The sequence below is a fragment of the Somniosus microcephalus genome, chromosome 27 (genome assembly GCF_052327205.1).
Source record: "Somniosus microcephalus isolate GS21.2 chromosome 27, FLI_Smic_1.0, whole genome shotgun sequence".
Taxonomy (NCBI): Eukaryota; Metazoa; Chordata; class Chondrichthyes; order Squaliformes; family Somniosidae; genus Somniosus; species Somniosus microcephalus.
The window spans coordinates 7,777,281-7,804,324 of NC_141013.1; the positions used below are offsets into that span (position 1 = coordinate 7,777,281).

The following is a 27,044-nucleotide window of genomic DNA, read 5'->3' on the forward strand; positions in this document are numbered from 1 at the left end:
GGCGGGAGGGAAGGGGAAATCAGCCAGGGGTCCTGCTGCTGATCGATTTTCTGTGATTGTGAGGGCGGTGGAGGGGCCCCGCTGGCAGGGCTCCACTGTCGAAACACTCACTCTCTCTCTCTCCTAGGCTCCCACAACTTGGGCAAGGTACTGGAAAGCAGCTGGTATCTGTGGAACTGTATCCTAGCAATGGTCAATGTGTGAGGGAGGAGGCAAGATATTAGACGGGGAGCGGGGGCATGCAGCATTTATTTACCCCAATTCCCTCACTTGCTGTCTTTGCAGTAATTGTTTTTTTTGTTAAGTGTTTTTTGTGCAGGGGGTCCAATTCAAACTAGCAACACAAGCTTACGTTTCTATCGCTGGATAGATTGAGACTGGCTGAACTGAAACACCAGGCGTATTCAACAAAGTACTTATTTAACACGGTAGAGTAGTGCTTTCGGTTTAGCCTGAGTTCACCGGCATTGTTGTCCGTGCTCTGGCGTTTTGGTCAACAGCACGACCAGTGTTCCCTCTAAGGAGCGAGCGAGGCCGCGCAACAATCGGGAAGGTGCTGTGCAGGCCGCTCACAGGCTGTTCGCTCTAAAATACCGCGCAGCAAATTTAAAGGTACAGGCACACACAAAAATATTAGAGGGAACATTGAACACAACCCCCAGTCTCGGAGGTAAAAATTACTGCTTCTGGATGGAAAATCAGGGGCTGGGAATGCCTACTTCTACATTACACGCTCTCAGTGCAGGTCAGGAGACATCAGAGTTTTTACCCCCATAGTCCCCCCCCCCCCACAATTCTCTTCCCCAGAGAGCTGCGGAGGCTGGGTCATTGAATATATTTAAGGTGGAGATAGACAGATTTTTGAACGGTAAGGGAGTCTAGGGTTATGGGGAGCAGGCAGGGGAGTGGAGTTGAGGCCATGATCTTACTGAATGGCGGAGCAGACTCGAGGGGCCAAATGGCCTACTCCTGCTCCTACGTCTTATGTTCTAATCTTAAATGGAAAATGGAGCAAATGCACATACCAGTCAACATCTGAAACAGAAAAGACATTAACATTTAGGGTGGCTACCCTACGTCAGAACTAGATTTGGCAAAGATTCCCCATCAGAAGTGTTGAGTTGTCTATTCCCTCTCAGACACCGTCCCCATTTGTAACCAACGTAGCTTTAAAAAATAAAATAGGCAATCTCCATTTAGCAAGTGCCTCTCCTAATTGTTAGCAGTTGCATCCAGAATTTCAGCACCAAGGTAATCGCACTTTAACGAGGTGCGAACAGCTGATTAAAACTACTTGAAGGCCCGACTTTGCCTGAAATCAGCAAAGCCTCTTAAAATCGCTAAGTACAAGGTAAGCACTTGAACGGCTCGAGATAGTCGGCACGTTTACCAACGGCACCTTTGTACTTGACTCCTATGGTAATGGCAAATGGCGTAAGTGGTGGGGACTGTACTGACTGACGACCTGTGTATTTCCAGCATTTTCATTTTGTACTGCAGATTGCAATCAGTTGTCATTTTTACCTCCAATTGTTCCGATCTTGGTTTTTTTTCAGCTAACTGGAATTATGTTGTTAGATGCTGTGATTCATTTGTACACCAATTGACTCCAATAATGGTCTAATTTAATTATTGAGAACCCCTAGAAGAAGGGACAAGACCCATAGGGGAGTACGCCAGCAAGGTTGAAAAAAAGTAGAAAGACATGGTAATTCCAGGAGCAATATTGAGTGACGTCAAGCTTGGGTCTTAGAAGCCTGTTGATGGCTGGAGGAAGGGAAGGATAAGGGAAGTAAGGACAGCCACAGTTTTGAGATCTTGGGGGAAAAAATGAGTTACAGTAGATGGTGAGTTGAGTCTTAATTTCAGCACAGGGGGTGTACAAAGAATTGCTTAGGCCCTTCATTAGCTGAGCTTGTGTCTGACTGCTGCAGATACCGCTTAGAAATTGCATTGCATTGAACACTCTTCATTCCCCTTGCTGTGGAGTATAGAAACTTCACCTTCACATTAACACCAAGGGAATATCATGTGGGGAAATGTTAGATGATTTCGATCCCTCCCTCCCCGTCTTCTTCCATAGACCTCCAGTATCTCACCCCAGTGCCAATTGTTCATGGTTTTTAAAAATTCATTCCTGGGATGTGGGCATCGCTGGCAAGGCCGCCCATCCATAATTTCCTCAGAAGGTGGTGGTAAGCCACCACCTTGAACTGCTGCAGTCCGTGTGGTGAAGGTACTACCATAGTGCTGTTAGGGTAGAGAGTTCCAGGATTTTGACCCAACGACAATGTATGTCTTCATATGTCAGAGATGATGAGTATGAGGGAACTATTTTGCCATCAAAGCAAAGTTCTACGGGGTTCTCACTGAGTGTATAAGGATCATTGGATGCCAATCCAGAGGAGAAACGCTAACTGATATTTGCCCTATTTTAGCCCTGGGCAATTATGGACAATCACGGTGCCCCAGAACCATCTGCCCCAGCTGAGATCACTTGACAGCACATTTCAGGGGTTAAACCCGCATGGTGCCTTTACCTACTCGGCCATCAGGCCTAACCCTGTTCGTGAAAAGCTATTTACATCTGAAGTGAGGATGAAGCAGGTGGAACTGTAGGGCGATTATTCTAACAGTTTGCTGTTTTAAGCTGAACTCCTGTCATTTTCCCCTTTGGAATTTTCTTCCAACTGCCTTCCTTTAAAAGCTCCCAAATTTTCTACACCTTCTGCTTGGTGTTCACTTCTTCCCCTTTTGTAAAGTGCTCAGATGTTTTTATGCGAGTGTTATTGTGTATATTGGCGTATAAATTTACCTTGGTGGGGCGGGGGGGGCCCTAGTATTTGAGAGTTATTGTGCTGGAAGGGGATGGGGGCATTCTCACGTGGGTCTATTTTCCAGACTCCTCAGCGCTGGCCACCACTTTCCAGTGGCCAGTGTCCTGCTCCTGCCTCCCTGTTGTATCACAGTGGAACCGTGTGGAACATTACTTGCCCTCTGGTCTACTGTGCTGATAACAGGGAGTCTTATTTTTGAGTCATGGATTTTTTTGACTGGAAGGTATAGGTGGGAGGGTGGGGTGTCTTGTACACAAGCATATATAAGGTATACATCAGTGTATGTTAATTCCAAGTCAATATGCTACCAAGGTTAGCCAAGAACACCAGTTTACTGACAGACCTGGGAAATTTTGACTGAGAAATGTTCATTGTGTGGCAGCTTGGCTCAGTTTGTAGTCAGACAGTTGAGTTCAAGCCCCATGCCAGAACTTGATCACAATCTACTTTGGTGCAGATCGGGGCAAGTACTACATGGTTGGAGGTGCCTTCTTTTGGATGAGATGTTAAACTGAGGCTATTGCTTCCTCTTCAAAAGAAGTTGTCCCAGGCACCACTCCTTGCTCAACCAACACCTCCGAAAGCAGATTAACTGGTCATTCGCCACATTGCGGTTTGTGTGACCTTGCTACATGGAAAAATGATGAGGTGCATTGACTAGACAAACAAACACAGCAAAGTAATTATGTTTCCTGAGCGACATGGAAGGGTTTGTGTAAATACATCATGCACCATTCAGCTCTTACCTTGCACTGGGACACTAGCCTCAATAAACAGTGCCATTGAGGAAGGCAGCAACCATATAGCAGACTCTCGAGCTAGTAAAACAACATTGATCCTGGGATATCGCTTCCTAGTACCCCAGTTGCAGTTTATAGTTCATCAGGTGGCGAGAACACCATGGTCCTGTCTCCTAAGCAGACAAAATCGCACCTCTTCCAGAGAGACTACAGTTAGCGCGCAGGCTGAGCAGAGGCCTGGAGCCATGCTGTGCTGGAAGCAGCCAGTAGTTGATGCATGGGGGATGCCTTTGGGTAGTTCTCCCAGCCATTTTTCATGCATTCTCTGTGGGAAAAGCAGCTGGCCTCAATTCTATGCCTCCCCACAAGCTCACTCTATCCCTGTCACAGACATTGCCATGTGGTTTCCTTCAACATCTGGCAACACTTAACTTTGGAGGAAAATTTCCAGGCCTGATTAAATGAGGTTTAAACAGAAGATTGAAATAACTGACCTTTTAGTGTATACATTTAAAAAAAAAAAAAAAAAAAATCTTTTCACTGCACTCCTGAACAGTATTCATTCTTTTATTTTTTTTTAAATTACATGCAAGAACGATATAACAGTCTGCTCAGGCTTTCCTAGGCTTAATAACATAGGAGTTGCTGCCGACAAGCTGGGCAAGCAGTGCTTTGTAAAGTGCCACTGGTAAGGACCACACTGAACGAGAAGAGAGACGATTTGTCCCATCAAGGCTTTTCCTACCACAGTGCATACCTCTCCCTCACTCACTTTTCAGTCCCTTGCCTGTTTCAAGAATCTCCAGAACAAATCTACAATGCAATAAATTTGCGATGTATATCACACACTCTTGACAGTCACGCCTGCAGCTACTTTGATCACTATAAAAATAAAAAAAATATGGGACACATCCTGCTTATCTCAATCCAGAGAATTTAGCTGCGGATTGGCATATGCAAGGCTCAGGGATCCCCATGGCATGTACAAGGGATATTGCTGGATTTTAACCAGCTAAAATAAGTGACAGCCTACCAGCACAAAACACTGGTAAGCTTCCCTCTCTGCTTATCCAGCAGGGGCAATCCTACCCGTTAGCACACAGGTACAGAATTATCGAGTCGTGGGGGAGAATCCCAGCCACCATTGGTAGATCCACCCAAGATCTCTATACTTCATAACTCCCATGTGCATCATACAGAGCTATAAATGTCACTGACTGTTTCCTTGGCAGGTATTAGTCTAATTCTTCTAAAAAGTATCAACTTACACAGACTTAACTACTTTTTTCTGGTAATTTGCAGTATTAGTTGGTTTGCCCAACAGAGCACCATAGATGCCCATTGCTTTGGAACTGGTTCATCTCTTCATTTTGCCATTGGTTTGCTGCGGTTCTGTTGAGTTGGCAAGATGGACAGAGCTCTTCAGTGGTCACATTGAGCTGGATGCTCGGGCTGATGTTAAGAGTGCGCAGTACCAACAGGCAGTCTTGCTCACCGGCCGTCCATACTACAACAGGATCCACTATTCCCTCCCCCCCCCCAATCTCTCTCATCTCTGGACTGCGCTTTCATAGGATCTGCTTGTGTTTGGGAACAGTGGAAGGGGCAGGAACTGAGCTGTACCCGGCGGAAAAAGCCCAGCTTCACCCTCCAGGTGCAGTCAGGGAGTTGGGAAACTACGCATGCTCCTAATGGAATGTATGAATGTCAGTGCGGATTTAGATATTTTGACTTCTGGCATTCACAGTACCTTTTTCTTAAAAAAAAATATCTGTAAAATCATATTGCAGCTGTTTTGGGCTAGTCCCCCAATCAAGTGTGGGGAGAGAAAACCCCCCAACAGAATTGGACCAGGCTGCAATTATAAAAAGTGAGTGTAGAAGCTTGAAATCCCAACAGCCATACATCTTTAGACCCGTAGCTCCAGCGAGAGGCGAGCGACTGAACAAGCACTTTTGTCCACTGCAAATTCCCAATGTGAACCGCTCACCCATGCACACCCCAAGTGGTTCAGTTGCTGAATTAGCCATGCGGCCCACTGAGGCGAACAGTGTCGTCGAGGGCAGAATTGGGGACCGCTGCCACTCTTGAAACAACTTAGGCAAGGAGCAAAAAAAGGTGAATTTGGGTAGAGCATTCCTTCTCAAAAAATAATAATCCATGGAAACAATCCAACTACATTTGTAATACTTGTTTGTTTTACTGGTGCGGGAGCTTCTAATCTAATTAAAGGGAATGATTTTGTGCATAGTGGGTTGAAGCACTGTCTGGAAGAGGTTCTCATGGTTACCCATGTTTAAACAGCGGAGACCAACTTCCTTGGGTCTACTTTTGGACTTGTCAAACAGGGGGCAACCCTCACCGAGCATGCATTGTGGTGCAGTGCATCATTGCATGAAGCACCCTCCACAACAGCATCTGTGATGCTCACAACAGTGGAATAGTGATAACTCATGGAGTCAAAATAAAGCTGTCCCATGGCTATGTGTATTTTTCTATTTAATGAAATGTAATGTGATTCTGCAAATACATTTTTTGCTAAAAAAATTGGCCTGTAAAACTAAAGGCAATTGAACACCTACCTACAGTTATTGCTTGCTGTTTACTCAGCCATGGATGCAGTTTAGATTGACTACCCTGTGACTTGCATCAGCATTTTACCAAGTTCTGTAGAGGTACCTTGTGAATCTGTCCTCGAGTAGCATTAAGCTATTTAGTGCCAGCAGACAATGCTGTTTAACTTTCACATTTACAAAAAAAAAAGGTGCTGTCTTGTACTTTAGTGGGGTTTTTTTTCTACTTTAAAGTGTTCTGAAATGGCCAAAAATCCTTTTCCATTTATGTAAATGTTTCAATGTTATTAAAATTCATTTTATCATGTTACATTTTTGTTAGCTCAACTACAAGGGTTTAGGGAAACCACTGCCTTCCAGGGGCAGAGAACAACTACATATTTCTTACACCAAAATGTTCCAACGCTCATCGAGACATGCACATGGTGGACTATTACATGGGTGGCAGCAGCCCTCGCTACCTTCTACAAGCGACCAGTCTTCATGTGCAAGCTTAAACAAACAGTGAATTCTGACCCCACATGATTGAAGGGCCTGCCTTCAAAGCCCAGCTCAACTGTTTCTTCATTCAATATTCACACCAGGGCAGGGTGGGGCCAGGAGTGCGAGAATGTGGTTACATTTCTCCTCATTCCCTCACCATAACCAAGTGACAGAGAATAAGTGCACCTAGCTCAGATAAACAACCAGAATCAAATTCAGAAACGTAATGGTCTGTATGGCTACATAAAAGGCTTATAGGAGAAGTGAACTTGGACGATAAGAGCTCATCAAAATCTTACGCCATCCTTTTTTGCACAATTCGGGGGGGGGGGGGGGGGAACCACACAAGGAAAGCATTGAGTATTAAGTTCAGATAGCTGCCATGTGCAGCTTCACGTCATGCCTAGTTACATGCATGGACACCACAATGGTAGACCACACATTTTTGTACTATACCACAGGTTTGTGACTAAGTCCCTTTGGTGAACAAAGAAATAAAGCCCATTTATATAGAAATTGCAAAAAGGTGGTATTAAATTGTCAGCATTAATCATGGGTTCATTGGTCAATGCTGTAACATGAACAAGAATTTTTTTTTCTAAAAGGGAAAATAACAGGGTCAATTAAGTCTGTCCCTTTGTGATAGATCAACTCCTCACCTACCTGCCAGCTCAAAGTATCTCTTAATCTCACCTCTCCAGAAGCACATCCAGATATTTAAATCTTCTGGTAGCATACTGGTTTGTGTAAAATTCCTTTGCTCTAAGTTAACCACTGCTTTAAAATATTACACAAAGCAATTTTACATGAACAAAAATCTGCATTTAGATACAGCCTAATCACATCTCAAACATCCCAAAGTGCTTCAATGAATTACTTTGTTGAAGTGCAGTCACTTATATGTAGATAACACAGCAACCATAATGCGCACAGTAAGATCCCCAAACAACAATGAGCTGAATGGCCATTTCAGCAGCTTTTACTGGTGGTGGGAAGAGGGGGGACTATTGGGGAAGAACCATGAGAACTCCCCACTCTTCAAGCAGTGTCATGGAATCCTTGGTGACCATCTGAACAGCTTTGGTTTGATGTCTCATCTGAGGGATGGCAGTGCCAACAAAGCAGCATTCCCTCAGTACTGCAGTGTAGCATCAGCCTAGATTGTGCGCTCAAGTCTGGGATTGAGGATTGAACCCACAACCGTCTGTCTCGAGAAGCAAGGCTGCCACCGAGGACCCACAACCCTCTGGCTCAAGATGCAAGGCTGCCACCGACTGAGCCAAACTGACACAAACACATTAACCAGTGGTTTACCAGAGGAAATTAAAAACACCCTATGCGAGTTGCAGATCTAGTCATCTTATGAACACAGACTGTTGTTTCAATTACTTTTTCTATTAATTTATTCCACAACTCTCGATGTTTTCATTGGAAAAAGTTCCACCTGACTTCCCTTCTTGCCCCCAGTACAGAGTTTGTAACTTGCGGGCCCTGGTATTTGGACTCCCACCCCTTGTCATAGTGAAACATTTGCCAGGATCAGTTCCATCAATTCCCTTTGTAAAGTTGAAAACTTCAATGTTAGCTTGAAGTCCCTGGTTTTACAAAGAAAGCCCAACTTTACTCACACCATAAATGCTAGATACTCAAGTTAACCCAAATAACATATGCTGCAACATTGGATTAGCAGGTTTAAAAAATACATAACTTTTCCTCCTCTCAAGAAGGTACCAATTCATGCTGTGGTACAATTCTACAGCCGTCAGCCACCTCCCAGGACTGCACCCAAGTGGCTATTCATGTGTAAGCTAGGCAACGACGATGAAAATAACAACTTGCATTTGTACCTTTAATGTAGAAAAACATCCCAAGGCACATCACGAAGATGTAAAGAAAAATGGACAGCAAGGCAGAGAAGGAAAATTTAGGATGGGTGACCAAAAGTTTGCTCAACATAGATGGGTCTTAAGGAAGGTCTTAAAAGAGCTGGTGGAGAGATTTAGGAAGGGGATCCCAGAGGTGCAAGGCCAAGGCAGATGAAGGCTTAGCTACCTATAGTGGGATGAAGAAAAGCATAATGGGACGGAGTTGGAATAATGAAAGTTGGGTTGGTAGAGCTGGAGGAGTTTAGATGGGGAGGGATGAGGCAAGACCATGGAGAGATTTAAGCACAAAGATGAGTTTTTTTTTTAAACTTGAGCCATTGAACTGGGAGCCAATGCAGGTCAACAAGGGCGATGGGCGAGCGGGACAGCAAGTGACTGGAGGGGATCACAACTGAGCCCGATCCGGTCCTTGTGATGTCCACATGTGGGCACTCGAGCAGGGGATGCTGAATACTGAACAGGAGCAGGAACCCTGGCTGATTCTTTCCCCTCTATCCAGGATACAAACTTACATGTAAAGAAAAATGCTCAAACAGGAAGCACAAGTAGAAGATGTATACACATAAAATTTATTTAATTTTTACACAATACAATAAAGATTAGCATTTTTGATCAGGTAACCTATTTAAAAGGATTCTTCAGAAATTCTAATAGAATATTCATTTGTCTGTCATTCTGATTTATGACATATTTTGCTCAGAGGTGAGGGTTGTTAGCACTGAGAAATGGAACATTACCCCACTTTGGACATCCAGCGTCAGCATCAAGCACTCCCACATCAGGCGTAGTAAGGTTAAAGGCAGAGTAAAGCTCCCAATCATGTACTGCAGCACCACCCTAAAGTACACTTTTTATTGTACCAAGGCAACATTTTCGCATTTCCTACACCATCCTGTTGCTTCTGAGCAAGACAGCCAAAATAGTGCTCAGTTAGGGGCAGTTTCATGCAGTGGGTATCTGCCCACTGGGAACTGGAGCAGTTGGCCTAAATTGATTTCACACAGTATCTTTGTGGACAGAAGAGACACTCACTCATGGCATCTGTCTGGAGAGGATTTGAAGGCAGCTGCCAGAGGGATGAGGGGGTACACTGTGTACCACCACATTCCTCAACGGGAATGGCATGTCCAATCAATCAGTTAACTGCAAAAGGAATGGACCCCAACATTAAAGAAGCCAGTTTAAAAAAGATAATTTTCTGCGGAGAAGAGGCTTGTGTGTTTCTTGCTCCTTTGCTACGTGAAGTATTGATCTGCAGCAGTGTAATTTTCCTGTCTGCTTGCACTTCCATCTTTTTCCAATGGAAGGCACTAAAAATAAGGACACACCAGAATCACGTGGCAATAAGAGCACAGTTTATACTTGTGCCTGATATGTAGCAAAAATCTTTAGGGGCAGTTTCTCATGAAGATATAAACATAACATCTTCCCTCCTTGAATGTTATAAGTTTATTTTTTTTTCCATGAAAGTTACTCAACTTTCCTCTGGATTGTTATATTTTATGCTATTCTCTTCGCACATTTCTCAACACACTGAATTGTGCACATTTCCAAGCCGTACCAAATCATGGCTATTAACCATGTTCATCATGCACCGTGCAAATGAACCAGTTAATCACAGCTTTTATGCTGAATCTGTAACAAATTTCTCTTAAGACGCACTGCATTCTTGGTGTTTGATATTAGTGTGGTACTGGTTACTCCACTGTACATTTATCATAAGTGCACTACCCTAGCAATGAAGTGCATGAGTGAAACAGCTGCTCTATACACAATCCTATTCTGCTTAATAAAAGAGCAAAGGGTCTGGGTAAGACTGAGTGCACTAGGAGTGGGAAGGCTCAAAAAAGGTACTCAAACCAGTACCAGTTAATGTAACCAATGTCCAAGATATTGGAGGGAGGTGCAGCATAGAGAGGAAGGGGGTGGGGGGGGAAACGATGCGTCCTCCCAGGAGGTTACTTAGCTCAGATGTTTAGTCTATAATAAATAAGTACGGTTGAGATAGGGGAAAACACAGAAGAAGATCCATACAGGAAACTTTCGATTTACCGGCACCTAAATAACCAGAAATCTCGGTTAACCGGCAAAATTCAGGAGTAGGTTCAGGTAACTTTTATTACTTGTTGCTGTGCAAGGGTGTGGCTGCAGCTGTTGCTAAGCTACAGAGACGCTTGCAACTTGTGGCCATTGTTCTGAAGCTGTTGCTAAGCAACAGGGTTAGTTGCTTTATACGGAGCTCTCAGCTCCGTATCTTTTACTATAGCTTTCGGTTATCCGGAATTTTTGATGAACCGGCACCACATCGGTCCCGTCAGTGCCGGATAAAAAAAAGTTTCCTGTATCTTATTCATTCAGTTCATTCAAAACATCGACTTGGCTGCAGTGTTGGCTCTGCAGTTGCATGAAAAACCTTGACCCGGCAACCCTGGGAATGAAACGTCCAGCGAGAGACGCAAGCAGAACACTGGCTGACACAACAAGATAAAATCTTTCATCTGAAAAACCACAAAAATGACGAAACCCTTAGTCATTCTCTTCATCAGACGGCTCCTCAATCTCTTCTCTGTCTCCGCCAATGGCCATCCAAAAGGCTTTAGCAACCTGTCAAATGAAATAGGGCGAGATGTGTGAATGGAAAACACCCCCCCACTGTAATCTGTAAACTGTTGCTCATCTTCACTGTAAACAGGATGAGCATGAGACAACGTTATCAGGAAGGGGGCAGCGTGAGAAAGAGAGAGTAGTCATAAGTAAAGACGACATAAAATTATATTTTGAAACAAATCTATTTTAGAGCTAGCCGAAGTCAGTAAATTCTTTAGCCAGTTTGGCCAAAATGTTCATCTGGCCTGCAGCAATTGAGCTTAAATAAAAATCAATTTTACCAGCTTGTGTTGGTGGATCTCCACGATAACATTACTATTTTCCAGTAAACGTTTATTTGGGACTGATCAGGTTATTTTGCACATGGACACTCAACTTGGTGAGTGGCGGGGGGGGGGGGGTGGAGAAGAATAGGCAAGAAATGGGATGAAAAGAAGTCAGGTACTCTCCATCAGAGACAAAAAGAAAAAATTGTAAATATGAAATAAAACCAAGTAAAGTGCAGAAATAGCGGGTTCGTTGGCCTCTGAAGCGCACAGTTTTGGGTGAAGACCCCAAAACATTACCCAATCCTTTTAGATGCACCAGCTATGCCTTTCCAATGTTTTCTGAAAGCACTTCTGCACCTACGACACTTCAGTATTTGGATATTCATCATTCATACCATTTTACATAGTAGAAACATCATCACCAAGATAGTCATGGATGAGGAAAGCCACTCAGCCCACTTAAATTCATCTATCCAGAAATATCCTGAAGTTCCCCATTAACGGTTTCATAAACATGCCCAGAGTTTGTGCCTCCAGTACTCTATCTGGAAGCCTATTCCATACGTTGATCACTGAATAAGAATTTCCTGATCAGTCCTCAATTTGCCCTTCACTATTTCAACCTGCACCCCTTTGCTCCTGCAATTTTTTTATTTTTTTTATTTACAGTAATATTTTGGATTTATCTCTTCCATTCTTACTATCTTGTATCCCTCTATAGCACCTCTCCGATGCCTCCTTTCCAGGTTGGAAAGCCCAGGTTTCTCCAGTCTTTCTTCGTAACGCAAGACCTTTGACACTAGGGATCTTCTCTGCACTGCGTCCAGCACAGTAATGTCTCCTCTGTGACTTGGTGACCAGAACTGGACGTAATACTCTCTGACCAGAGCACTATACAATTTGATCATGACTTTCTCTGACTTATATTCTACTGAATAATAGATTCTCAAGGTGACTATCGAGATAGTAATCTCATCGAGGACAACACCCTCAACGTGTTTGAGGCAGTTTTTAGTCCTTTTATCATCAGCTATATTATAATATTCTAGCCATTAATGCCAAATAGCTGCTCCACAAGGTGGTGCCTCACTGAATGAAACTATTGTAAGAATCACTGAAAGTTTACAGAAGAGTGCTTGTGTACAGTTTTGGGGACTCCCATTATAAAAAAAGATATAAAAGCAATGGAAAAAGTGCAACATAGATTCTCTAGGAGGTTACCAGAGATGAAGGGTTAGAGTTATGAAGAAAGAATGGAGATATCCAAGTTTTTTTCCCACTAGAGTCAAGAAGGTTCAGGGGTAACCTGATAGGAGGTCTTAAAGATTATAAAAGGTCATAATCAGATAACTAGCGATAAATTGTTTCCACTGGTCCAAGAGGTGGTAATGAGAGAACAAATTTAAGATTAATCAACAGCAACAACTTGTATTTATATAGCGCCTTTAACGTAGTAAAACGTCCCACGGTGCTGCACAGGACTATTTTAAGACAAAGAATTTGACACCGATCCACATAAGGATAAAGGAGGGTAGGTCACCAAAAGCTTGGTCAAAGAGGTAGGTTTTAAGGAGCATCTTAAAAGGAGGAAAGAGAGGTAGAGGGGCAGAGAGGTTTAGGGAGGGAATTCCAGAGCTTAGGGCCCAGGCAACAGAAGGCACGGCCACCAAAGGTTGCGCGATTATAATCAGGGATGCTTAAGGTGACAGAATTAGAGGAGCGCAGATATCTCGGTGGGGGGGGGGGGGGGGGGGGAGGTTGTGGGGCTGAAGGAGTTTACAGAGATAGGAATCACAAGAAGAATTCATGGCAAAGTTAGAAAAAAGAATGAGGGTGGTTAGAATTCTCTACCACAAACCGTTGACGCAGAGTCAATAAATTATTTTAAAAGGGAATTAGACAGTTGCCTGGAAAAAAAAAAGCATGAAAGGATATGGGGAGTGAACAGGGGTGGGATTAGACTAGATGGCTCATGTGGAGAAATTGCAAAGTAGCAGCACACCGAAGTCAGTTTGACAACAGCCTCCCACGATATCTGCAATATATTAAGTCTTATGTGCAGTGCACATTTCCTGCAACGTCACATTTTAGCCACAGTGCTTCAGGCGACAAGTTTTCACGTACCCAATGAGCAGCGCCATAGGAGATCTGCTATAATGTACAAACACCTGGTGTTTTGCTTAAAGTCTGCAGGTCCTTACCTTTTCTGCATGCAGTTTCCTTTGCTCATGAGGTAACGTTGCTGCTTTGTCTGCCAATTTAAAACAAAGAATTACTCATGTTACACAATGAGCTGGATGGATTCCCAGACCATTAGTCATGTGCCAGCAATGCACACTTTAGCTAGAATTCTCTCATTCCTCTCCCCCACCCTTCCCCCTCATAAAAAAGGGATCAGCAAACCACCTCTAAATCTTAGCAACCAGAGAGGTAGAAACTGTGACTTCAACTGATTTAGATAGAGCGGCCCATCATATAAACAGTATTGCATTGTCGTTAAATGTGCTCTGTGACTCATTCATGTCGAACACAGAGTATATAAATTGTAAATTTCAGCCCAGCTACAAGTAGTACACATTTAAGTGTATATTTTGTCACACCAACATCCCAATTTCCTGTCGGACAGAACCGGAGCGACTCAACTTAAGGTAAACAGAATGCTCACACAGCAGCCGAGTTGAGATAATGTGTCGGTAAGATTCATTTCCATCGCCTTTGTGAAAACTGATTCCAAGTGCAAAACCCACCTTTCATTTCTTTCAGCTTCTCAAACAAACGCTCAAAGTTTTCACAGTCAACTTCACCTGTGGTAAGGGTGGCGAGTTCTTGGATATCCAAATGCAACATTGGATCTGCTAGGCAAACAAACATACAGAACATCAGCCAAACACTGGTAAAAAGAGCAGTACGTCTGGAAAAAAATAATTATTGGATTTCCATACCTATGACACTGTCGGTCTGAAGAGCTGCCACCGTATTGCTGTCCTCTGCAAGTGATTCAGCATCGGGTTCTGTAAGGCTGTGGTACTGTATTAACAGAATTGTGGCAGACTGATTAATTACAAAGTACTCATTTGTACAGAAGGATACATTGATGGGGCGAGATGAAGAGGGGTGGGAGGAAGCCTATATGGAGCATAAACACCGGCACGGACCAGTTGGGCCGAATGGCCGGTTTCTGTGCTGTAAATACTATGTAATATTAAGTTTGCTATGTTGTGTCGCACACTTATTTGGGCATCCACATTCTGTGACACAGCCATAACTGGAGACGCACACTTACATAGAATTTACAGCACAGAAACAGGCCATTCAGCCCAACTAGTCTGCGTCAGTGTTTATGCTCCACATGAGCCTCCTCTCACTTGAATACATCTAACCCCATCAGCATATCCTTCTATTCCTTTCTCCCTCATATTTATCTAGTTTCCCCCTTAAAAGGCATCTATACTATTCGCCTCAACCACTCCCTGTGGTAGCGAGTTCCACATTTTAACCACTCTCTGGGTAAAGAAGTTTCTCCTGAATTATTTATTAGTGACTATCTTGTATTTATGGCCCCTGGTTTTGGACTGCTACCACTAGATCCTCATACCTATATCGACAGCATTACTGTTTCGATTTGTCCCGACCTTCTGTGGGCAACACCACAAAAGATCCAATTGCTAGTTACAAATGACTTGCCGGATGGCATTCACTCAGGTACTGTACAGCAATGTTCCTTCTAAACTGCAGGTCTGCAAGGCCCCGCCCAGGCTGCTCACAAGCTTTTACATCGGGAATACCGCGCAGGCGCAGAAATTTAAAGGGACCGCGCACTGAAAGAAACAGGCCGCGCAGAACAAAGCACAGCTTACGGTGAACATCCTTCAATACCTCGACCGAGTGGTCATTCTTCATGTGCGAGGTTAGGCAGCAAGTTTCGGCACAGTTGCACCCAAACCGTAGTCCAACCAAAGTCAACACACAAGCACTTTCCAGCAGCAAGTTACTGGATCTCATTTAGGAGCGGGAACTCTGGCCGATTCTTCCCTTCCACAATCCAGGGGTTCCGGGGCTAATTTGTAGCATTCCAGCTGAGGTCAATTAACTCAACAGTAACTGGAAATGGAACTTGGGATCTTCTGGCCTTAATGGTTTAGCGCTACAGTGGGAGCTGCAGTTAGCCACAGACCCCTTGCAATTTTTTTTAGTAACTGGGGGAAAAAATACAATTTTCCCATATTACATAACTGCCTGGCCTTGCCCATTGAACTACATGGCATGAGCAGGTGGAGGAAATTAATGAGGATTTTGTCTCACAAAGCTGATCCCGTCAATTGATGAAAGCACTAAGCAGAGCATCGAAACTTGATGCTTCAGTAATCAGTTCTTCAAAACAGCAAGGTGCTGGGCTGCGCCATGATCGCTTGAGTAAATCAACATTGTGGGGACTGTGTCCTGCATTCCTCATCAAGGAAGCCAATGGAAAGGCCAACATTTTTCATATTTGTTGGCCTTTCACATAAGGACATTATACATCTACCACATTTACCGTCATCCCCAATACCCACACAAAATGGACTATGACTGGCTGGTGCCATCCTCCCTCAAAACACAATTATTATAAAAGATATAAAAAGGGAGGGATTACAAGGTAATCATCTTTGGGTTCCAAAACCATTTTAGGACATCGACTGAAACCCTTCAGTCAACCGTGGCTCAGTTGGTAGCACCTTCACCTCTGAGTCAGAAGGTTGTGGGTTCAAGTCCCACTCCAGAGACGTGAGCACAAAAATCTAGGCTGACACTCCCAGTGCAGTACTGAGGGAGTGCTGCACTGTCAGAGGTGCCAACTTTCAGATGAGATGGTAAACCAAGGCCCCCCCCCCCCCCAATCTGCTCTCAGCTGGACGTAAAATATCCCATGGCACTATTTCAAAGAAGAGCAGGGGAGTTCTCCCCGGTGTCCTGGACAATATTTGTCCCTCACTTAACATCACTAAAAAACGTTATTTGGTAATTATTACATTGCTGTTTGTGGGAGCTTGCTGTGCGCAAATTGGCTGCTGCTTTTCCTACATTACAACTTCAAAAAGTACTTAATTGGCTGTAAAGCGCTTTGGGACAGTCCCAAGGTCATGAAAGGCACTGTAGAAATGAGAGTCTTTTTCTTTCTTTGGCAGGATTACAGCTTGCAATCAGACCCAGGCATCAATATTTAATTAGCAAATCACTTACTTCCACCTGTGTTTCTGCTTCTGTTCCACAATTTTCAAGCACACCAGTTAAGCTACTGAGAATTCCAAAGTCCTGTGGCCTGTCTAAGAGAAAAGAAACTGCATGCTAAGTGCTTTGTGTTAGGTTAAAAGATTAATGACCAAATTTAGGCTTCATGTTTATAACCATTTAATATTAGTCTTGCGTCAGTCAACACCTGTGTAGTTTAGAACTGTGGAGCCCCAATAATCACGTTTCAGAACCAGACATTTTCTCCTGCCAATCAATGGGTTGAGGTCAGTGTTTTGGAGGTTGGCTTTCCCCAAGATAAGCACCAAGCAGTGCTCCAACTTGCCATTTGTACTTCATGCCGCTATTTCAAACAAGTACGTTCCTCGACTCAGTGAGCAATGACACAGGAGAGCTGCTCATTTTAAGTCAAACATTTTGTCACAGCGCTATTTATTCTGTGTCTGCAATGTTAGCGGTAGTCTGAAATTGTGGATTAGTTATATAAGAAGCAAAAAATCTTTCACAAATTGAGATTAAAAAGATAAATCAAGAAACAGTCAAAGGATTATGCTTTGTTACACATGCCTGCAGCATTTTTACAATGGCTATTTGAACTGGTTTCTGATGGGGGAAGGGGGGAAAGAAATTCTAAAATCAAACACTTTATTTTGCATAATCACAGAAAATAACTAACTATGCTTGATTCTCCGATACATTAATGGACACCTACTTGCTTTGTGTACAATAAAATGAAATCAAAACTTTGGAAATATACACATGGGAATCACACATAATGGTCCCTGTATGACAACACGCATTATGTGGTTCATTTGTTAGGGGAGAAGTCAAAAAACGCACATTAAGCCAGAGGTTGCGTGCTCCTGTTGGGATGGAATTTAACATTTTTAACACTTTACATTCAGCAACAAATTTGAGGTCCAATAGTACACATGGCGCAATGTGAGCTGGTCTGTTCTCTCCATTTTCTGATGCTTTTTTGATACTTTTAACAAAGCAGTGTGCTTACAATTTTTGACCACCTTTAAATCACCACTTATGTTCAAATAGAGGATGGAAAAAATAATCTGCTGCAGTTGTTTGCAATGTGTAGAGATGATAGCATATTGCTTAAATATCTATACGCCAACTTAAACACAGATGATGCAGTGAATTTAATTGCACTTCTATGCAGTACAGAGTTGAATGCGTCACAGCTCTACAAATCTGGTAGCTCTCGACTTTCTACATTGTCAACATTTTTTTTTTTTTTTTAAATGATTTTCTACACATTTAAAAAATGCAACTAGAAACCCATATCATATTAACAAGCTGAAATTCAGCCTTTTGAACTGGGAATGCAATCAGAGGAACACTCGAGGCTAGTCTGAATTTGGGCAACATGAGAAAAAGAATCATTTAACATTAGCAGGTTGGGATCACGTGACAACAAAACAAACATTCAAACCAGATTTGAAATATCATTCTAGTCAACACAATTCCAACCCGATGTGTATCCCAGTGGGATTTGGAAATGGGGAGCAGGGGAAGGAAAAAGCGAATCAAAGATCTGGTGGGATTTATGACGACTCAGCTGATAAGATCAGGCTCAACACCACAGGGTGCCCGGATAAGAAGTGTGGGGCGGGGGGGGGGGGGGCGCGGTGGAGTGGAAAATGAAAGAAGAAAAATAGGAGCCAACTAGTAGACCCTATATTCTCTGGAGTTTAGAAGGATGAGAAGTGATCTCATTGAAACATAAGATTCTGAGGGGGATTGATGGTAGATTGCGGACAGGTTGTTTCCCCTGGCCGGAGAGTCTAAAACAAGGTGGCATAGTCTCAGGATAAAGGTCAGCCATTTAAGACTGAGATGAGGAGGAATTTCTTCACTCAGAGGGTTGTGAATCTTTGGAATTCTCTGCCCCAGAAGGCTGTGGATGTGGAGTCGTTGAGCGTATTCAAGGCGGAGAGAGAGATAGATTTTTGGACTCTAGGGTAATCGAGGGATATGGGGATCGGGCAGGAAAGTGGGGTTGAGGTTGAAGATCAGCCATGACCTTATTGAATGGCGGAGCAGGGTCGAGGGGCTGAATGGCCGAGTCCTGCTCCTAATTCTTATGTTCTTACATTCTTACAAGTAGCCTGCAGACAATCCTGGCAGGGCTCACAGACGAGAGCCAACTCGATAAGATACTGGAGGGCGAACACCTGTGGAACTGTATGCTAAGTCAGCACCTTCAGAAGAGGAGATAACCGGAAAACACAATCAAGGTCAGCACAGTGCTTTGATTTAACAACTCCTTGAAGAAAAAAAATAACTTGAGATTCTTCCCGCAGCACTTCTTTTGTCCCACATTACACAGAAAAACCAGTGAGAAAGAAAACACACTCACAAACAGATTAAAGATGCCTGTTATGTGATAAGTTGCAGATCATAAACTTGATGGAGAAGCTAACCAGAATTAGCATTATTCTGTCTATGCTTGGCCAAATACATTTAAAATCAAACAGGTCACAAAACAAAAACAAACACTAGTGCAAGAAGCATTTCTTAATGAAATTCGTATGAATGTTTTGTTTGGGAATAAAAACTTATTGTCGGTTTTATACTTATGCAAGAGGCAAAGATATCAATAGTGAAAATTAATTTTTACTTCAAGTTGAGCACCAATATTTAGGTGCTCATTTTTGTGGATAATTAGGGTGCATGAAATGGCAAAGATCTGGTTCCAGGATTCTACTGACAGTTACGATAGCAAAATACTGCAGATGCTGGAAATCCGAAATAACAACAGAAAATGCTGGAAAAACTCAGCAGGCCAGGCAACATCCGTGGAGAGAGAAATAGAGTCAATGTTTCAGGTCGAAACCCTTTGTCAAGACTGAAAAAGCACAGGAAATGAAATAGATTGAAAGGCCAGGCTGGGAGAGAACAAAAGAGAAGAGAAGTGAAGAGACATTAAGAGGCATTCAAAACGAGACGAGATGGTGATAGGACTAGTGGAGACAAAAGACGGCTCTAGATTAGGTGTGAAATGCGCTGGCAGAATGGGAGACAGCTGCCATGTGGGAGAGAAAAAAAAGAGGGGGGGGGGGGGGGAAGGGCAAAAACAAAGGCGTGGATAAAAAAAAGTAAAAATGTAATGGGGGCCGAGGTTATGATTTGAAATTGTTGAACTCGATATCGAGTCCGGAAGGCTGTAAAGTGCCTAATCGGAAGATGAGGTGCTGTTCCTGACTACTGACGGTTGGTTGCCAGACTTAATAAAATGCCTCCATTAGTTGCAGAAGCCTTCTGCAAAAGTGCCTCAACACTGCTCTCTCCGCCGATTTACCCCAGTATGTAGTAAGGAGAGGCACTGATCAGAAACTTAGCAGCATGTTCGAGGTCGTCAACTGAGTACCACAAAGTCAATTGAACCTGCATTTCCCACCCTCGCAAACTAGGGTTGCAGCACACATTAGTGCTCAAACATGCCCGGCCACCAAACTCTACCTTTAGGGCATCACTTTTTAACCTTATGAGCCAGGGCTGAAGGTGGTCAACACTTCAGGCGATCTTGGTTACCATTACTGTGCATCTGGAGTGACCGCACGGGTCTAGAGTGTTTCTTTGGCTACTCGTGAGACTGTCGAGGTTTACAATTTGGTGGAAACTGTAGGCATTTAACCAAAAATCAATATCAATAAAGAGCACCAAATAAACCAGGAATGCCAGATTGAAATGGTTTCTGACGTATCCTTTTACTAATCACTATTTACGTACTGAAAAAGACAATGCTAAATTTTCAGTTATATATAAGTTGATAAAACTTGGATATTTTATCTCTTAAATCAAGGATATTCAAGCAATTGCCTATGAACAATTTGTAGTTACAGTACTGTACTGTTAGAGTGTAATTCAATCTTTCCAAGTAGTCACGTATCAGTATGGTTGCATAGATTTTCATTTATTCAAAATAGAGATTTGTTCAAATAAGTGAACTGGATGTTGCAGTTAGTTAGACCCTGCTATTTCACCTTTGGGACTGATTGGGTGAAAGCCCTCTCTCCTGGCTGTAATAGTCCTACATGAGCGAGTTTGGGCGGTCTTAATCCAGGTCCTAGTGCAGAGCACATAACTGGTAATGTCACTCAGAGATCCACAGGATGGCTGGTGTAGGAAGTGGAAAATGTCACACTGGTACAGTCAGGGTGCTATTCTGATATTGGGACAGAGTTTGATGCAGAGTGAACAGTTCCATTTATCAACAGTATAATAGGAACTGCTATCAATACACAAAAAAAAAACAACTTCTCAGGTTTCATACCTGTTTTCATCTCAACATTTGACCACACATTTGCATTCAAGGCTTGAATAATTCTCGTTACACCAGTGGATTCAGGGAAGTCATCTGTAGGGATATCAATAGGTCACATTTAATAATTTCATTATTGAAGACATACCACTGACACAGAATATGGGAACATATAGGTAAAATATAATTCAAATGAAAATAGATTGTGCGCTTTAAAAATGATTGACAGAAGTTAATGCAACAAAATGGCAGATCAACTTACACACAATTGCAAGAAGCTTTATTATATAAACAATTGACAGCTGGGATCTGCACTTTGACACAGTTTCAATGAGTGGATGGCATGAACTGTTCAACCTTTCCTTGTATTATGTATCATTTAAATTTCTTCATTATGTTACAATTTTTTTTAAAACCAGTTAACCCTTCTCCTCTCTTATGCTCCCCTTCCTGTCAGACGCACTTCCCAGGCAAGAAGGTTGGCTGCTCTCCGGCCTTTGCAATGGCACTATGCTACTGTAGTAGGCTTAAGATGCACCAAAATCACTGAATGGTAATGGTCTTGCAGCCCATCCTGCAGTAAGATTTGTAGGGGTACAAGACTTGCAAATCTTCTTAAAGTAGGCAACAGCTGAACACTTTATAAGTAATTAGGTCCGAGATGTACCTCATACCAGAGACGTCATCCACCAATTCCACCGCCCCCCACCCCCCCTCCGCCAAATACATTTGCCACCTCTTCTCAAAGGACTTTTTCCATCTGGAACAGTGGGGGTTAGTTTTATTTTGTTATTTAAAACAACCCATTTGTCTGTTTTTGAGTTCGTTGATCTCAACCATGGCAGCAGTTAAGTTGTCGCACATGGTCTCAACTCTCCTGGGCCGGGTAAGAGATGGGGAGGGGTCAGCTAGGGTTCCTGATCACCAGTCACTGAAGTAAAGCACTCGCCAGTTCCAAAGACGGGAACAGGCTCATTTGCGATGTTTTTCGTGGTCAAAAGCCCACAGACTCACACATAGAGTGGCCATTTGGCAAGGTACTGGAGTGCTGCTGGCACACGTGGAACTGTACCCCAACAAAAGACAGCATCTTCAGGAGGGAGGGAAGGAAGTAGGGAGAAAACTGCAGAAAAAAAGAAAATATAATCCAGGGTAGGTGCTGATTTCTTTTAAAGTTCTCAACTCTGCTAAATCCAATGATTTAATATTGGAAATATGTCATGCCGTATTCAGTTTAAAGAGCAGTTCTTCTAGCTCACTTCAGCACACTAAAAGATCCTATAATAATGGCTCTGAAATGCAAAACAAACCTTCTTCATCTGGCAACTCTTCTGGATTGAGCTCCACCAATTCAAACCCATTTTTAATGCACCATTGCTGTGCTGTTTGCCTGCTCACCCCTGGAAGAGAAAGGATGATCAGATAACCCAAATCCACTCATTTAAATTAAAACTTTTCTTACTTTGAAAGAATCTGGGCAGTTTGGTGACGGAGGGTACTAAAGCACTGATGTGCTGCACGTAGAATGGAATCACAAAGGGCAACATTGAAAATCCACCCCCTGCAGGCCCTCCTTTAGGCTGTGGCTTTGTAGACATGTGCTACACAGAGGCAAGGTGCCTCCAATAGGGAAGAAACAAAATTACAACTAATGCCGTGTTTGCGCTGTTGTTGTGCATATTAATGTTCTAGGTAGAGGGCTAGGAGGAATGCACCTACATGTCCAGCCAGTTCACAGATGGCCTGGGAGAGAGAGAGACGTATCCTCCAAAAAACATCATTGCCTCTCCACCTCAGCCCTAGTAACTGAGCACACAAAGTTCAGGCAACTCAATCCTATTTGTGCTTAGATTTCTTACTCACTTACGTGTGCTGTTTGAACTTTGTGGCTCTGAAGGTTTAGAAAAGGCTGTTCTTAGTGCTGTTGTATCATGGGTGGGTGTTCTAAATCAGAATACCAAGATCTATTAACTATACAATGCTCAAAATATATGCAAAAAATGGGAACACTCATTTAAATGTTATATGTGACCCCCAAGATTTAATAGTAAATACTTAAGCGGCCCATGGAGACAAAAAGCTTGGACGCTCCTGGTCTACAGTGTCAATGCTACATAACCCATGCTTTGTTGAGCTGGTTGCAATGCAATATCGAGTCCCCTTTACATTGTTATAAACCTCACTGAAGACTAGCCCTCAATTTGGTTTAAAAAATGCAAGAAACAAACAATCTTCAAATCACAATGTTAAGTTGCATTTTTGTGCTAGGAGATACAAGGAAAAAAACACAAAGCTTATTTTCTTAATTTTCCCCTGTTCAGGTCACGAAGCCACCAATGCATGGTGCTGAACCTTGCTCGGGTTTAGTTTAGCAGGCACCAGCAGTGTTCCAGTACCTCCCTCAAGTGGTCGTTCTTCACATCATTCTAGACAGTGATTGTCGATAGGACGTTCGGCCGTTGAGGGCACCACAGTCACGTTTAATCTAGTCGAGCTTAATCCTATCCCCACTTGGAGGCCATACACGTGCACCTTCCAGGAAGAGTCCGTGGATAGCCACCGGGGGCAGAATCTCAGTGGTCTTCCTCTGCCAAGGTGGTCCCAGCAGAGAATGGAGATCAAACCTGGTATCTTCTGGTCTATAATGGCTCAATACCAAACCATGCTATGCATTTTACCCACTAAGCCACCTCTGTTCAATGCCATTAAACTTTCCACTAGGCTCAATAATGACTTGTTGTACAACCAAACTCTAAAGGCACGGCCCATTTATGGAATCATAGAACAGTACAGCACAGAAGGTCGTCATTCGGCCCATCGAGTCTGCACCAGCTCTTTTGAAGAGCAATCCAGTTAGTCCCACTTCCCTGCTCTTTTCCCATATCCCTGCAAGAATTTATCCAATAATCACCCAAAAATCCCAAATTTGTAGTGAATATAGAAATTCAGCAATTGAATACAATACCATTGTCTGAAACTCTGTCACACACCAGAATCAAAACCTCAGGGGACCACTCTTGTGTCAGAGGAAGCCAAGTAGATACCTCATCAAGGCCCGACTTCTGAGGGAAAAAAAAAGTACAACTTAATGGTAAAAACAATGTCAAACGATCAAAGCTGTACATCGAGAAATTTTAGTCAAGTTTCCAAGTTGACATTGTGTTAACAAACCTTCGCCCCACCCCTTAAACATATCTGAAAATGAGAGTTCATTAGTGCTCCAAGCATAGGTAAAACATGGAAACGCCCTAGCTTGGAGAAGGGAGTCACTTCCTCTCAGATAAATGCTCAAGGCAACTAGAAAACGGCAGTATTTTGTGGCAAAAATTCCAGGAATTTTCCTTCATTACTTGTTCAAAATTTGCAAGCTGCTGTGGATATGTTTTGGTCAGATTGCTTAAAATTTTAATTTTCCAGTGATCCTAATTATGGCACAGTGTTTCTGGATAAGCACGCATTTCTCTCAATTTTCCCACATTTAAAAAAAGTTTGTGGTTGTTCATGCTCCTCCCCATTCACAGAGCCACTCTTCTTTCCCTTCCTCCCAGTTCATGAGGCATTCTACTTTCCCCAACCCCACTAGTTCATGAAGCCAATCTTACCTTTCCCCCCCTTTCAATTCACAGAGGCAGCCCTCCATTTATCAGCACCACTTCCCTTGATAGTACAAATGTATGGTTTCCACACCGTACTCTTCCTAGTGCAACCCCATGATACCACCATTGGCAAGTAAAATAAGAACTCCAAAACTGGCCAACATTAATAGCGCTAAGTTGAATCTTTATAAAATTAAAAATTTGGAATTTGAAATTGGTTAAACAGATTCGAAGTTATCATTTTGTAAAGTGTGGGATGTACACAATACCGCTGTGGAAATGGTGTGTTTGGTATTGAGAGTGGATGAAGGCCAATTGCTTTTATTGTGGCAGAGGGCAGACTTCTGCAGAGAAACAACCGCCAATATCACTAAAAGAGTGTATCTGGTCATTATCACATTGCTGTTTGTAGGAGCTGCTGCGTTTCCCACATTACAACCGTGACTACACTTCAAAAGTACTTCATTGGCTGTAAAGCGCTTTGGGACGTCCAGAGGTTGTGAAAGGCGCTATATAAATGCAAATCTCTCTCTTCTTTCATTTGCCATTATCAAACAGATCCACCAGGCAGGGGTGTGGGAAGAGTTGGAATAATCTTTCTTAGACAGAAAACAGATTTGGACCAAAAGAAGAATATAAACTGGAGCGAGACTCATGACTCAAATCCTTACAGTCTTGGCCATAGCAGCAAACTGATATTATAGGTGCCAGGCTCACCTGATGGTTCAGCTGGTTGAGGCAGTGAGCAAGGCCAGATGGGTACCAGGATTCCCACCTGTTGAATTAGCCAATCTCAGCCAGGGAAACGATACATGTGTTATAATTTATCTTTGCATTCCTGGGGGTAGGCAGAGAAATCCAGCAAGGGTTCATGTCCCAGACTACTATCCAGTAACCACTGCTGAAAATGCATGCATAAAAAGCAGCGAGGACTGCATTGGACTCAGCTCCTATGCTCCTTCAGTTAAAATGCTTGCCGACACTCAATCTAGGTTCACGTATGAAAAATGGCTAGTTGGACAAGGCACTTGAGAACACTCAACGTCTGTGGAACCATGTGCTAGCAAGGGGTCAATGCTTTCAGGAGAAGCTGGGAGAAAATTGGCATAAAGAGGTGGAAAAATAAAAGCAGCGTATGTGCACAATATAACATGTGCACACATACGGATGTGGATTTTATGAAAAACATCAGTGTTTAATGGAGCTGCTCACCAATATAAACAGTGTAGCTTCACTAACTGTGCCCATGTGGATTCAAATGCCAAGCCCAGATCATAATACTGGCGCTCAGTACATGTTAAGTAAGCAATATTCTAAATACAGTACCTGGCATGAACCCAAACTGTGGTCGAAAATCTAAGTTTACCTTAAACATGGGTGGTTTAGTGGAAATGAGTTGCACATAGTTTGGGTTCAATATGTCTCCTCTTTACACCCCTCCACATTTTTACTGAACATGGTCAAACAAAAATTTGAGCAACTTTCACTTGCACCACAGAGTGGAAATCAAGAAATTGCGATTTCAGTAGTTTTGATTTGGCTTGGAGTCAGTTGGAGACTGCTCACTGATCCCTGTGTAGTACTCAGGACATGAGAAAAATTACATCCTTAGAGGTAATAAAAGATATAATAAGAAACAGGTTTTCCTTACTGTTGTGCTGTCAAAGTAAATCAGGAAGGCCTCCACAGAATCAGCGATCTCCTTTGTCAGTATGAATTTGTTGGGCACCACACACAGCTGAACACTAGCTGTGTAGTATTTGTTATCTATAGTCCATGGGTAGAACCGGACTTCATTCCTGGGGCCAGTGTATTCAGGAAGGTCATCTGCTCCAATAATGTCTAAAAACGGGAGAGCAATCAACTTAAGATAATTAAACATAGAAAAGTGAGAGCGGAGGTTAAATTGATGCACTTTAACAAACCAGTGTAGCATTGTCATGGGCCAGAAGATCCCAGCTTTGATTCCTAATCTGTGTTGGCTGACCTCAGCAGAGATGCTACAATGGACATCAAACCCCTGAAGTCGGTGGGAAGGGGGGGTGGGGGTTGGAGGAGAAAAAGCCAGGGCTCCGTTGACCAAATTTCTAATTTGTGACCCCTGATGGCAAAGGAAGTGTGGGTTTGGCTGTAATGTCCCCTGTGGGTAGGTTACCTACCAACACTCACCACCAAGATACACACGATGAATGGGCACTTAGAGAGAGATATTACATGGCTGTCATATCCAGGATCATCAGAAGACGAAGGGAGACATTTGTTTGGGGGGTCGGGAAGAGAAATGAAGCACAATTTTACTAGATTAGAAAGTAACCTGTTCCAATTTCACAGACCACAAAAGGTTCAGAGTTTCAAAAATAAAGATGTTCATAATCCTTTTCCTGTTTGGTCCAATAACTTCTCACTTTTCATTTAGAACTGTCAAGAGGAAGAAAGTTAAAATTCTTCTAAAATTTAGCTCATTTTACAGTAAAATTTCAGGCATAAACTTTAGAATTATTTGGCCAGTGCCAATGTTACCCAATGCATAAAATAACTAGCACAT

At 42.9% G+C, this 27,044-nt stretch overlaps 1 protein-coding gene across 2 annotated transcripts in view; it reads right to left on the minus strand.

Annotated features, from left to right (window-relative positions):
• Nucleotides 1-9,065: 9,065 nt before the first annotated feature.
• Nucleotides 9,066-27,044, minus strand: part of aagab (alpha and gamma adaptin binding protein) — a 38,642-nt gene continuing 20,663 nt past the window's right edge. The window contains exons 2-10 of one of the 2 annotated variants that reach the window (XM_085968442.1): nucleotides 26,151-26,341; nucleotides 23,869-23,965; nucleotides 22,214-22,303; nucleotides 20,916-20,999; nucleotides 16,616-16,698; nucleotides 14,338-14,422; nucleotides 14,143-14,247; nucleotides 13,597-13,646; nucleotides 9,066-11,123 (exon numbers count right to left, since the gene is read on the minus strand). In XM_085968442.1, coding sequence (XP_085824568.1) covers nucleotides 11,046-11,123; nucleotides 13,597-13,646; nucleotides 14,143-14,247; nucleotides 14,338-14,422; nucleotides 16,616-16,698; nucleotides 20,916-20,999; nucleotides 22,214-22,303; nucleotides 23,869-23,965; nucleotides 26,151-26,341 — 863 coding nt within the window. In that variant the 3' untranslated portion in view covers nucleotides 9,066-11,045. Of the gene's footprint in view, nucleotides 11,124-13,596; nucleotides 13,647-14,142; nucleotides 14,251-14,337; nucleotides 14,423-16,615; nucleotides 16,699-20,915; nucleotides 21,000-22,213; nucleotides 22,304-23,868; nucleotides 23,966-26,150; nucleotides 26,342-27,044 lie in introns of both variants that reach the window. The other variant, XM_085968440.1, reaches the window with a different exon arrangement.